Below are 14,296 nucleotides of genomic sequence, written 5' to 3'. Positions count from 1 at the left end.
AATCTTAAACTGACTAGTGTTTAATCTACCACACTTGAGTGGTGTGACATGCTTGAAGTGTCATGTCTGTCATGTCAGGGGGTATAGGTGTTGTGTTAGTTGTCTCTTCAGAGGTTGCATGGCGTTACCCCCTATTAGATTATTTTACAGGAACTTCTTTTCCACAGCTCATAAAACAGAGGAAAGGGTCCTGAAAGATATTGTTAATAGAAACGTTATCCCTACAGACAAAAATCAGAAGATACAACTGACGATTTACTATAAAACCAGAAAAACGGCCAGCCTACTCATGAGAAACTCTCCAGACACAAAGCAGAACGCTTTAAAAGAGACCAACGTCGTCTATGCCTTCAAATGCCCACTTGGGGACTGTAAGCTCCAAAAAATCCAGTATATAGGCAAGACAACAACATCTCTTTCTAGGCGTTTAACGATGCATAAACAACAGGGCTCCATTAAGGAACATATAATCTCTTCCCACAACCAAACCATCGCCAGAGAAATCCTAGTAAACAACACAGAAATCATCGATAGATACAGCGATAGCAGGCGGCTTGACGTTTGCGAGGCACTACACATTAAGAAGTCAACACCAGCAATCAACAGCCAATTAATGCACAACTATATTCTACCCACCTCAAGACTCCGCTCCAATATAGAAGCATCAAGAAATATGGACCAATAGGTTTTCTACAATCACTTCCATTTCAATACCCATTGTTTCGTGTTCTGTCTTGTGTTGATGAAATTAATACCCTATTAATGCCACCTCTTGTTCTGTCTTGTGTTGATGAAATTAATACCCTATTAATGCCACCTCACCCCATCCACCTCACTCAAATGTAGATATAAACAAAATCGGAGATGCGTAAGTTCTATTCAGTTGTGTATTTGTAAACTAAAGTCTTTGAAAATGTAAGAAGTTTTACGAAACGCGCTCGTGTCGCGTCAGACTAGAAACAAAAATGAATTTTGGAGAATTGATTTTTGAATTACCTCCAACAGTGAAAAGAAATGTACGAAAGATTGAGAAAATTCGTGTTAGAATTATTAATCTTACTTTTTCGGTCATATTTAATAATATATATATATATATATATATATATATATATATATATATATATATATATATATATATATATATATGTATATATATATATATATATATATATATATATATATATATATATATATATATATATATATATATATATATATATATATATATATATATATATATGTATATGTCGTACCTAATAGCCAGAACGCACTTCTCAGCCTACTATGCAAGGCCCGATTTGCCTAATAAGCCAAGTTTTCCTGAATTAATATATTTTCTCTAATTTTTTTCTTATGAAGTGATTAAGCTACCCATTACATTATGTATGAGGTCAATTTTTTTTTATTGGAGGTAAAATTAACGTAGATATGTGACCGAACCTAACCAACCCTACCTAACCTAACCTAACCTATCTCTATCGGTTAGGTTAGGTTAGGTAGCAGAAAAAGTTAGGTTAGGTTAGGTTAGGTAGGTTAGGTAGTTGAAAAAACATTAATTCATGAAAACTTGGCTTATTAGGCAAATTGGGCCATGCATAGTTGGCTGAGAAGTGCGTTCTGGCTATTAGGTACGACATATATATATATATATATATATATATATATATGTATATGTCGTACCTAGTAGCCAGAACGCACTTATCAGCCTACTATGCAAGGCCCAATTTGCCTAATAAGCCAAGTTTTCATGAATTAATTGTTTTTCGACTACCTAACCTACCTAACCTAACCTAACCTAACTTTTTCGGCTACCTAACCTAACCTAACCTATAAAGAAGGTAAGGTTAGGTTAGGTAGGGTTGGTTAGGTTCGGCCATATATCTACGTTAATTTTAAATCCAATAAAAAAAATTGACCTCATACATAATGAAATAGGTAGCTTTATCATTTCATAAGAAAAAAATTAGAGAAAATATATTAATTCTGGAAAACTTGGCTTATTAGGCAAATCGGGCCATGGATAGTAGGCCGAGAAGTGCATTCTGGCTACTAGGTACGACATATATATATATATATATATATATATATATATATATATATATATATATATATATATATATATATATATATATATATATATATATATATATACTAGTATATTTTGGTAGCAGTCTTTCTTGTAAACATATATTATTAAATATGACCGAAAAAGTATGAAATTCTAACACGAATTTTCTCAATATTTCTTATGTTTCTTTTCACTGTCGATGGAAATTGACAAATAAATTCTCCAAAATTCAATTTTATTTCTAGTCTGACACGACACTTGAACGAGTTTCATAATAACTTATTACATTTTGAAAGACTTTAGTTTACACACACACAACTATAACCTGCAAACACTAAACAGAGTTCTACTATGCTATAATTTAAACGGCTTTCATTTTATATACCTGCATTTGGGTGAGGTGATATGTTACAATAGCTTTGGATGAGGTGAAAACAAACTTTCAACACAAGACAGAACACGAAACAATGGGTATAATATTGGGTAAGTTAAAGGGATGAATGGAAGTAACTGTATAGGGCCTATTGACCCATATTTCTTGATGCTTCTATATTGGAGCGGAGTCTTGAGGTGGGTAGAATATAGTTGTGCATTAATTGGCTGTTGATTGCTGGTGTTGACTTCTTGATGTGTAGTGCCTCGCAGATGTCAAGCCCTGTGGTATCGCTGCATCTATCGATGATTTCTGTGTTTTTTGTTAAGACTTCTCTGGTGATGGTCTGGTTGTGAGAAGAGATTATATGTTCCTTAATGGAGCCCTGTTGCTTATGCATCGTTAATCGCCTGGAAAGAGATGTTGTTGTCTTGCCTATGCACTGAGTTCTTTGAGGCTTACAGTCCCCAAGTGGGCATTTGAAGGCATTTGGTGCTAGTTGGCAATTGATGTGTTGCTTGGTTTGCTTTATGTATAATGCCTCGCCGATGTCCAGTCTGTTGACGATTATTTTGGTGTTGTTTGTGAGTATATCTCTGGTGATGGTCTGGTTATGTTTAGTGAGTATATCTCTGGTGATGGTCTGGTTATGTTTAGTGAGTATATCTCTGGTGATGGTCTGGTTATGTTTAGTGAGTATATCTCTGGTGATGGTCTGGTTATGTTTAGTGAGTATATCTCTGGTGATGGTCTGGTTATGTTTAGTGAGTATATCTCTGGTGATGGTCTGGTTATGTTTAGTGAGTATGTGTTCTTCAATAGGTCCTTGCTGCTTGTACAGTGTTAGGCTTTTTAAAAGGGATGTTGTTGCTTTCCCAATATATTGAATTCGTTGGAGCTGACAGTCTCAAAGTGGTCATGTGAAGGCATAGAATATTGGTCTCTTTCAAGGAGTTTTGTTTGGTTTCAGGAGAGCTCCTCATGAGCAAGTTGGCAGTCTCCTTGCTCTTATGATATATTTATTTAATTAGTTCAATCTTCTAATATTTGGGACTTGCCTAAATATTGAGCATGTCACAGCTAACAGTCACAAATGGGGCTGGTAAAGAAATAGACGACATTGTTTTTTTTAACGACTCTTTCAAGTCGTTCCATTTGTGATAGGATTTTTTTTTCATTAGAATAAATAATTTCTTTCCGTTTTAGATTCTATTTATTTTTTCTCAAGCACTCACAAACAATTCAATTCCCCAATACCATAACAAGTATCGTTACTCAGGTTGTTATTATTATTACAATAATTGTTAAATTAATCATAGCACGTTAAAAAAAACTGGTGAATAGCCTCAGAGAAATGCAAAATTTGTTTCCACTAACAGTTACTTTCATGCTATTGTTTCTCTTCCGGCAGGAAATACAGCTCTTCACGTGGCAGTGGAAGCTGGCAGCGTAGAGGCTGTGTACGGCCTGCTGAAGTTCTGCCCGGATCTCTCCCTCCGTAACTCCCAAAGTTTGTACCAAACTACATTTTGTAGAGTATCTGTGAATGCACAGTTTTTTCATTGTATGTTTCCTGTTAGGTTTTATATTTTATACATCCGAAGAGATCCAACGATTTTTTGTTACCTTGTTGTGCCTGAACATCCAGAAGTTTCGTAGAGTTACATGAGTGTCATACATAAGTGTGATAGGCCTAGCTTTATTTGGTAAGTAGTTTATTTTTGAAAATTTCTTGGTTGAAACAACTGCAGGTCTTCATTAGTTTTAGCAGCATCAACTCCTCACTACACCTGAAATTTGTATATTTGATTTTTCATTGAAGGTATGAGGTATCCGGGGTGTGTCAGGGTTAGTGTTCTCTCAGCTACTGCTACTGACATACACATACAGCCATACCTGATGGCATCAGCAGTGACGGGAGACATGTTGGTCAACATGTCCACTGAAGCAGAATACAACCCTATTTACAAACCAGTATTTCCCTGTAATGTAGTGAAGGGCCAAGAAAAGAGATGATGGTGTACAGAAGGGGAATGATTTTCCTTGTATGTAAAGGGGCGGATATTTAATCAATATAATAAAAAAAATTAAATAAATTACACAATGTAAGTCCATAACAAAATGATATTGTCCTGCACACAAAGTGGGAACTCAGCGGGGACATGACCCCCACTACACAGAATGTAACACAAAATGAGGCACCCTGGCAGACCTAGCACTCAGACCAGCCATACTGAATGCCAACAAATTATCTAGCTGGGACAGCCACATCGTACAGAAAGATGCAACAGCTTTGTTGGAGGCAACACTAACTCCCTGTGATCATGCTCACCTCACATCTGTGCAGGCTCCCCATGCAGGGGACGTTATTTTGGCAATCCCTATGACTACCTCTTTTCAATACCTAGGAGTCATACCTGGTTACCTGGTTGATACCTGGTTGATGGGTATCTGGGAGTTCTTCTACTCCCCAAGCCCGGCCCGAGGCCAGGCTTGACTTGTGAGAGTTATAGACAGACAGTTGAAATTCACTCAAGAAATTTAATATCTTCGCTAACGTTGTAAAGGCAGAAACTCGGCTTTGCATTCCTTGACCAGTCTTAGAGATGGTGCATCTCTACCAGTACTCAAAATGTACTACGTTCAAGCAGTTAGGTCACTCATCGACTATGCTGCTCCTGCTCTTACATCCCTCAGTGATAACCAATGGGAGAAACTGAAAGTGTCTCAAAATAATGCCCTCAGAATAATGCTGGGAGCACCTATATGGACGCGTCGAGAGAATCTAAGAATGGAAACCAACTTATCAGCCTTAGAAAATAGGATTAAACAAAGAATAGGCACCATAACAGTAAGACTTGTTGGAACCACCGCCAGACTGTCAATCGAAGACAGCATTCACAGATCGCTTTACAAAAACCTTCAGTATAGAACAAGTGCATGGACGGATAATCTACTCAAGATTCTAGAGAAAGTTGACTTGAAATGGACCATTAAAAACAATGGAGACATTGACCATATCAACACTTTCGGCAGACTACTGCTGGGGGAAGAATCGAGTTTAAAGATAACCATTGAAGGATTACCAGTTAAAAGATCAGCATGTGACTCGCAGAGGCTCAAAGCTGTCATAGAATAACAAATGGAAACCATCTCGAGACCTACAACGACTCACATCTTCTCAGACGGATCAGTTGATCAAGAAAGAGGTTCTGCTGGGGCAGCAGTTTACACTACCATCCATGAAGCTTACTGGAGCATGAATAGTGGGTGTTCAACATTGCAAACAGAACTATATGCCTAAAGGAGGCCATAAACTATTTAATTGAGAATAATTTACATGATGTCATCATTCATACCGACTCTAAATCTTCGCTCCAGGCATTGTTATCCAGCCAGCACAGTGATAATATACAACTTATCACAGAAAACCTACATCTTGGAAAAGAAGCACACAATCTAGGGCTGTCAGTTACCCTAAATTGCATACCAAGTTACATTGGCATAGATGGTAATGAAAGGGCAGACTCACCGGCAAAAACACTCACTGCTCTACCTGTTATACAAGTTAAAATCCCTCCAAGTTTTTCACAGATTAAGGAGCAAATCAAGAAGTAAACACTCCCAACTATCAAAATTTCCCCACATACCCAAAGTAGCTGAAGGAAAATCCACTGTGATGTGGTTAGAACAAACCACTGTGTACTAGTCTTTCAAGCTTGGTAAAAACATATCCAGAGACATTGCAGTAGCCACACACAGACTCAGAGTTGGTTACAAGAGCTGTTGGGTGGTAATAAACTCAATAGTTAAAGAGTATCATATCTGCTGAACAGATGCAGAGGCACCACTATTAAATTACTTACTGGAATATGACGCAACTGAAGACCTGCGCATCAAATTCATCATTAATCCAATGACAGCAGATGCATTAGATGCAAATTCCACAGTGACTACAATGATTAGAAAAGCTGTTGAAAAATGTAACACACTAGTGAACACTGTGCATCTATATACACCACCAAGATAATGTTATTAAAATAAGACTAAAACCAGTTCGCTAAAACAGAAGCTAAAAATAAAGGGGAAAAAAGAGAAATCCCCACCTTCATTTAAAACTTTTACTCAAATATCTCAGTAGCAAGTTTATCGCGACTAACTGCACTCAATTATGGGCTCACTATAGCTCCGTGCTACATGAACATTTTGTTCTGAATAGCTAAATCTAAAACAACAACAACAACAACCAAACAGTCTGGCAAATATATTCTGAAGTCCAAAGATAAGACAGCTGTAACAATTCTTAAGAATTACAGGAAATGCGACGAAATCAAGGCAAAGGACAAAATAAAAAAATTATTGTCCTCCACTGTCTCATGCACATGACCTTATCTCATTTTGAAAAGCTGAATTATGTGGTGTCAGCAGAAAGATGCCAGGAAAAATCCACAAAGCACGAAACCCCACAAGTCCTTCTCACAGTAAATAGACGGATTCCAAAAAAACTTGATCATGTCATTTGGGGCGTGTTCCATCACAAGGCCTACACCACATTGCCCCTGAGATACTTCAGACGTCAGAGATTTGGACATAACAGGGACGGCAGCCAACGCCCAGTGAGGTGTGGAGTCGGCAGCCTGCCCCACGACACGAAAATATTCTTTGATAAACACAATGCTAACCAACCCCTTCAAGCTAAGTGTCTAAATTGCTCCAAAGCACACCACCCTTGGAACTTGAGATGCCCCCAAAAGGCTTAAAATGATCCTGAAGAACCCTTACGCCTACAGCAGAGCAGCAGTCCCAACCCAAATATATACCAGTTCCCCCGCCCACAAAAACAGCGTAGAGCTTACCAAGACCAAACCAGATGGAGAGGGCACATTACCCTCCACCATGGTCTATGGTAGTCTCTACGCGGATATAAACACAGGCCCACCAAGGTGATGGTCAGCTGGGTACTGACCATTGTTTGGTGAGCGCCTCATGACTGTCTGAACCAACCATTGATCAACTTATAATATTAATTTAATTCAGAAGTAAAATCAGAGATAGTTATTTATAACATTAATATCTGATTCTCTATTTTTCTTGTTGTATTTTATGAAGATGAACACACCATAGTCATCTACCAAGACATGTCTGTATAATCCAGCGTCCTAACTCATCATGGCAACTCTGTAGGCTTAATGTGTATAGGCACTAGCAGTCACACAGGTCCCGTTAAACTCCCCCCTTTCCCACCCCTCTTCCATCCTCCCCTCTTTCCCCTCCTCCTCATTCCCCTTCTCTTACCCCTTCCCCTTCTCTTCCCTGTCCTACTCATTCCCCTTCACTTACCCCTCCCCCCTCCTTTTCCCCTTCCTCCTCATCCCCCCCTCTCTTCCCCCTTCTCTTACCCCTACCCCCTTCTCTTTCCCTTTCTCTTACCACCTCCCTTCTTCACCTTCCTCTTCCCCTTCTTCCTCATCCCCCTTCTCTTACCCCTCCCCTCTCCCCCTCCTCTTTCCCTTCCTCTTCATCCTTCTTCTCTTTCCCCTCTCCTTCCTCCTCATCCCCTTCTCTTACCCCTCCTTTCTCCCACCTCCTCTTCCCCTTCCTCCTCATCCCCTTCTCTTACCCCTCCTCCACATCGGCCCAACTGTGGTGCTCCCCATCCTTGGGCGAGTCTGTACTGGTAACATGTCTTGACACGATGCTTGGACCTCTGCCCTGGTCACGATGCAGGGGGCCTCCGCCCCTCAGTTATCCACACTGCACTTCCTCGAGAGAAGGTGTATCACTCCTCCCTTCGACATGTTCTCTTATCTGCTTATTTTTAACAGCTTATTTTTACTCACTGTCTACAAAAAAATATGAATCCTACTTGCATAAACACTTGCCATGATCGTTGGGCGCACGATCTAGCGCAGGCAACCACTATTTCAACGGATAAAGGAGCTTACCATAGAATCTGTAGCTTGGGGGGCGCTCCAAGATGGCGTCCTCTGAGACGTCCAACAAAATCTCCTTAAACAGCTCTTCTGCTCCTGACTTGTGCCCACACACTCGCCTGGCAAGTTCCACACAAAGTCACATACTTATCCTCCTCCACCTGAGGATACAACTATTTAGAGTTCCACACAGACACGACCACCACTCGGCTTGAGGTCGTCTCCAAATCTTCATAAATACTGAGAGGTTACGTGCGTCACGCCCTTGGCAGCTTCCTCAACAGCTATGCACTGTAGCTGGCACTCAAACAATTCATCCAGGGGCGTATTCTTCAATATTCCCAGGATACAGGAACACACGTCTACCTCTGATGACTGTGGCAACTCAAATGGCGTTACTGTGACCGTTAACGTCACATAGCGCCCCAAACTGTCAACATCCTATTTCCAATAACTTTAAAAAGATGCTTGTTCTCTTCCTGTAATATTAAATCACTCACTGACGTATATTGCATACATATCTTCCACTGACCTCTTAATTTCTGGTCCGGAAAGCAGAGTAACTCTCATCAGGTAGACTCCTTTCTCCAGGCAAACTGGGGTCATAACATTCCCCTTTCCTGATTTTTTAGAGTTATTCTCAGTGGCTAGGCTCGTGTCAAGGTGTCAGCCACCACTTTATCTCGCTCTTTTACATGTCTCATGATCAGGTTATACTCTTGAAGTAACAGGAACCACTAGTTAACCTCTCATTTGCGTACTTCATCTTACTCAGCAATTCCAGGGGATTATGATCTGTATACACAGTAACTGAGTATCCTTCCCCACTTACGTATTCATCAAAATGCTTGAGTGCCAGGACCAATGCCAATGTCTCCTTCTCTACCATACTGTATGATCTCTGATGCTTTGCAAAATTCATGGAGAAGAAAGACACGGGGCGATATATTTCGTCCTTTTGCTGCGTCAATACATCTCAGGCTCCAACATCACTGGCATTCACAAGCAACGCAAACAGTGCTCCATAATCCGTCGACACTAATACAGGCGCCTCGGTCAATAATCTGTTGGTTTTATCAAACGCCTCTTGAGCTACTCCATTACATTCCAACGTCTTATTCTTGGACAACAAACTCATCATAGGAGTGGCTATGGTGGAAAAATTCCTACATAACTTCCTGTAGTACCCAATCATTCTAAAGTACCTAAACAACTCTTTCTTTCCTTTCGGTACCGGGAAATTATCGATGGCTTCTACCTTTGTCGTCACTGGAGCAACCTGACCTTGCCCTACCACATAACCTAGGTACTCCAGTCGGGCTCTTCCAAACTCACTCTTCACCAAGTTAAGGGGCCCGGTGATGGTGCACCGAAACTTCCTCAAACACAATTCTTTTGTGAGTAGTATTTTCATTGAAATGCTCCAACTTTTCCTAATAGATCAAGATCATTCCATGAACAGAAACAAAATAAACAAAATGAAAAAATAAAAAATAAAAATTTCAAATTAACTTTAAAAATGGTAAGTCACCAAATGGTATTTTATTCATTGTGGTCTCAGAATGGCATATAAAGTTCAGTTTCCTTGCTGCAAAATATTGTTTGAGAGTATAGTATACTGTAAACGATTTTTTTCCATATGGCCATCGAAATATGCAGAATTTAGATCCAAAAAATTAATAACTCAAATAGTAATTGATTTATGACTAAACTAAAGCGAGGAAACTTTAGAACTAAACACTTTGCACATATATGTAAAAATGGTGAGAATCGGTCAGTAACTGAATTTTTGAAGCGGTCCCAAAGGTCTTTTTTTTTTAGAGAGAGAGAGAGATGATTGATTGATGATTGATGAAGATTAAGCCACCCAAAAGGTGGCACGGGCATGAATAGCCCGTAAAGAGAGAGAGAGATAATTGAAGTTTTAAGTTATCGACAATGAATATGGTAGTTCTAATAAATGAATTTTCTTGTATGTTTTAATTAACATTGCTTGACATTCATACTCGAATATGTAAAGCTGTAGGTCAATATGTGTTGAAATGAAGTCAAGAAAAAATAACCAACCCAAAACAGAAGATATAGGGATAGGTTAGGGATAACAAACATATATATTGCAGTAACTTTATTGACCATATATAAGTGATAAGGTTCTCATCTGGTCCTCATTCATCAATATAACCTAAAGAGACAAAGAAAATATAGTTTGAAATCTGAAAATAAATCGGCCCTCGAAAAATAAAAGTCACAACTTCTGCCACCTGTAACTGAATAAAATTTAGACAAATTTCGTTCCAACAACCACATGCTTAGTGCATTCTCCAGGATGTAGAAGTTACATGAAAATCCAATTAAAAACAAAAGGGAGAAAAAAGGACTGAAAAATGAGAAGTGGTTATCAGCTTTTTGTACAATGGGACATTAGAAATTTGATTGTACAAAGGGACATAAGAAATAAATACATTGCCCCATTGGGGCAATGTATTTATATGATATATAATAAAATAGAGCATAATAACATACTAACTTATTATTATGTTTGAAATCTGGCCCTCCAGGTGGCACCAACTGTATATCCACCTTGTAGTCCCTCCTTACTACTGCTTGTCTTCTTTGTGCATCGGACAGGTGCTTGCATCTCTCTATCTATGATTGCCAGTATATAGGAAGCGTTATCGTTATTATCAGTACCAGCTGCCTCCAGTCTTGCACGCATTTATTTAAAAAAATCGTAAAAAAATAATAACTTACGGGGATGAAAATTTCACGACTCTGATGGCAAATAACTGGAGATTTGTTTAAAATTATTCACTATTTTCAAATTTTGAAAAATACTACGTCACCGGGCCCCTTAATAGTCATATTGGCCCTCTCTAATCGTCCGAACAAATCCAGTAGTCTATATGTACTCCCTCCAGAAGTCTACAAATACAACAATGTCGTCGATGTACAAAGTACAGCTCATTGCGCCATGCAACACCTGGTTCGTTGACCAGACCACACACTAGAAGGTGAAGGGACGACGACGTTTCGGTCCGTCCTGGACCATTTTCAAGTCGATTGGACAATCGACTTAAGAATGGTCCAGGACGGACCGAAACGTCTTCGTCCCTTCATCTTCTAGCGTGTGGTCTGGTCAACATATTTTAGCCACGTTATTGTGACTCATCGCCTGCAACACCTGGTTCATCACCTGTTGGACACATGATCATCCTCTAAATGACCAAACTCCTCTCTCACCTTGGCCAGGCTGTCTGTGTTGAACACCTTCGCTCCCTCAGCTCTCTCTAGCTTACTGATTTCCACCTCCCCTTCGTCTTCTTTTTGCATTCCACACGTAAAGTGTTAGACATCTATTATCTGTTCCTCCTCTGTCGTCCTCATTCTTCGGTTCATCATCCTCATACTTCAATCTACCCCCATCATACGTCCGTCACTTGTCATCATACTTCACTCTCTCGTCTTCACCGACGATGCCTTCTTTCATCTCCACATTTATCTGTAACTTTATCTCCTTCGACTTCCATCGAACCTTCGACTTTCTTCTACCTCTCCATACTTGCGACATTATCATGCCCTTATCCCATTCTGCTCTACTACGAAACTCCAATTCTTCCCCTTCATCTCTTCCACGTTCCCTCAAGGCTTCCTCAAGTACTGTACTACACTCGGCTGTACTCGACCGTTCTTGTTGCTCTAGATCAACTCTGTTCACACTAGTTTTTTCTGGCCGGGTCATCTTCACATCTGACCTCGTCATGCCCTCATTTTCTCGAGCTGGTCCTTCACTAAACAGCCACGCTATCTCCACGTCGGTCTCTTCCCTTAGTGGAGTCGACACTGTCACCTCACCTTTAATGTCTCCCTTGTCGGCAACCTCTGACCATGCCACTACACAGGCAGAGTACACAATGACTTGTCTGTCCTCTGACTCATCCTCTAGGATGCTAGCAAGGTATACTCTGTCCGGTGTCCCATCAGTACTGTGGCCCTTCTTGCACCATATGGTACAACTTTCACTATGAGTTCCGGTAATACCTTCGACCTGCACAAGTCATTACCCAGGATCACTTTTATCCCTGGAACAGGTATGCCAGGACACACTCCCAACATCACCTCCGCCGACAAATAATCTGACTTCAGTCTGACAGCTCACATGGGCATATCTCACTCTGACAATAACCCATGAACCTTAATTTTCAGACAGCCAGCTAAAAGTCGATCATCCCAGATCAGGCTTTTCAGAATCAAGCTCTGATTTGCTCCTGTACCTCTGAGGATACTAACTTCAAATTCTGGTTGGTCTCCTATGCTGACCCAACCTGTATACGTGAACGAACCATACCTCTCGTTCACTAAATTCACTTTCTGTGGTCTGTCCTTTGTTAAACTCACACATGAGTTGCGGGGACCCCACATTGTCAAGGGTCACATCTCTCTTACCATGTCTTCAATCTTTCATCATGTAACCCAGTCCGTTACATTTTTAGGAAAATAAAATACGCTGTTCTTCTCAGTCCCGTAATCCTGGCATTCCTCCAAAGACAACTGGATATATGCCTCTCTGGCAGCACTGGTCAGTCATAACTGTACCAATTGGGCTCACTCCTCTTGTGGCCACTGTTTGATGCTGATTACTTTCTCAAAGTACTCAAAGAATCTCTCGGACTCCTCTAGCACAAACAGTTGAATGTCTTTTTCCCTAACTCTATTATCCAGTGGGTGTGACCCGTGTGAGGTGCTCTCTGGCAACCCACGCTTAATACTATGCTCTGCCACAATTCTATTTGTTTCTATCTCCATTCGTTTTGTTTTCTCTTTTTCTTGCTCCACTTTGATTTTCTCTTTTTCTACCTCTAGCGTAGTTTTCTCTTTTTCTTTCTCTACCTCAAGTTTACTTTTCTCTTTTTCTCCTTCATTTTTCATCTGCAGTTGTAGTCTCAACATCTCTAGTTGGAACTGCCTCCCTTTGTCCTCACGTTGCATCTGGAGTTCTAGCTGAATCCTTTCCATGTTCCTTTTCTGTCTACTCCTGCGACTGAAGCCACTCCTACTACTCCTATTTGATTCTTGGGATCCTATTTCATCCTATCCATCATCATCCTTTTCACCTTCAGCTCCTTTCTGAGCTCACTACTCTACGCTTTACTCCTAGTTCTCAACTGCCTAAGGATCTGATACTTCATTCCTGCCACTGTAGATGACATCACTTTAATGCCACATTTCTCTACAATCTGCCTTAACTGCTCTTTGGTGCAACCTTCCAAATCTTCAGGATTGCCAGACTCTACAAATATTTGCACCTTCTCCATCTTGTCCTGTGGGTTTTTCCAAAAGAGAAAGAGATATTCTTTCTGTGGTCACATGGGCTACCTATTGCTGCAAAGGTGTATCAGTTTACTATCCTGGACTCAAACTATGGGTGCGACAATTTGCTCCCAGACAGGCCCCCAATTCTGTCGATGGGGATGCTGAGGAATTCTACCATAAAGAGCTGGTTGTTGCACCAGACTGTTACTTGCATACAAGCGAACAGAGACCCCAATCCACTCCCTGATAGAAATAGAGCTGAACTCGGCAACTACACTTACGCTACTGTCATTCGACCAGCAATAGACACTGGAGTGCTTGCAATTACCTAGAAGTTCAATCTGTACATTCCTTGATCCTGACAAGGGGTTCAGCATTACTTTTATTTTGGGGTTCGGCTACAAAACTGACCTCGTTGTCTTGAGTTCACACACCATACCCTCTCTCCCTCTCTCTTTCTCTCACGTTCCGGGAAACCTCTCCAGGACAAGAACAAAGACCAAATGTTAACAAACATTTAATACATAAATACATACACAACATTCTATATAAATAAAAATGTATTTGTTCATTTCTTCAAAATCGCTAATCTCCGATAGTTCTTCACCGATT

General features: G+C 40.2%; 1 protein-coding gene across 1 annotated transcript; it reads right to left on the bottom strand.

Moving 5' to 3' along the window:
• Positions 1–11,807: 11,807 nt before the first annotated feature.
• LOC138360091 (uncharacterized) lies at positions 11,808–13,387 on the bottom strand. The gene is made up of 2 exons (XM_069320032.1): positions 13,013–13,387; positions 11,808–12,419 (listed from the first exon to the last, which is right to left on the bottom strand). The coding sequence occupies exons 1-2, from the start codon at positions 13,385–13,387 to the stop codon at positions 11,808–11,810; spliced, it is 987 nt and encodes a 328-aa protein (XP_069176133.1).
• Positions 13,388–14,296: the final 909 nt, after the last annotated feature.

The sequence above is a fragment of the Procambarus clarkii genome, unplaced genomic scaffold (genome assembly GCF_040958095.1).
Source record: "Procambarus clarkii isolate CNS0578487 unplaced genomic scaffold, FALCON_Pclarkii_2.0 HiC_scaffold_95, whole genome shotgun sequence".
In the NCBI taxonomy this organism is placed as follows: Eukaryota; Metazoa; Arthropoda; class Malacostraca; order Decapoda; family Cambaridae; genus Procambarus; species Procambarus clarkii.
Note: the sequence above shows the minus strand (reverse complement) of the source record. Positions and strands in the feature narration are given on the sequence as shown.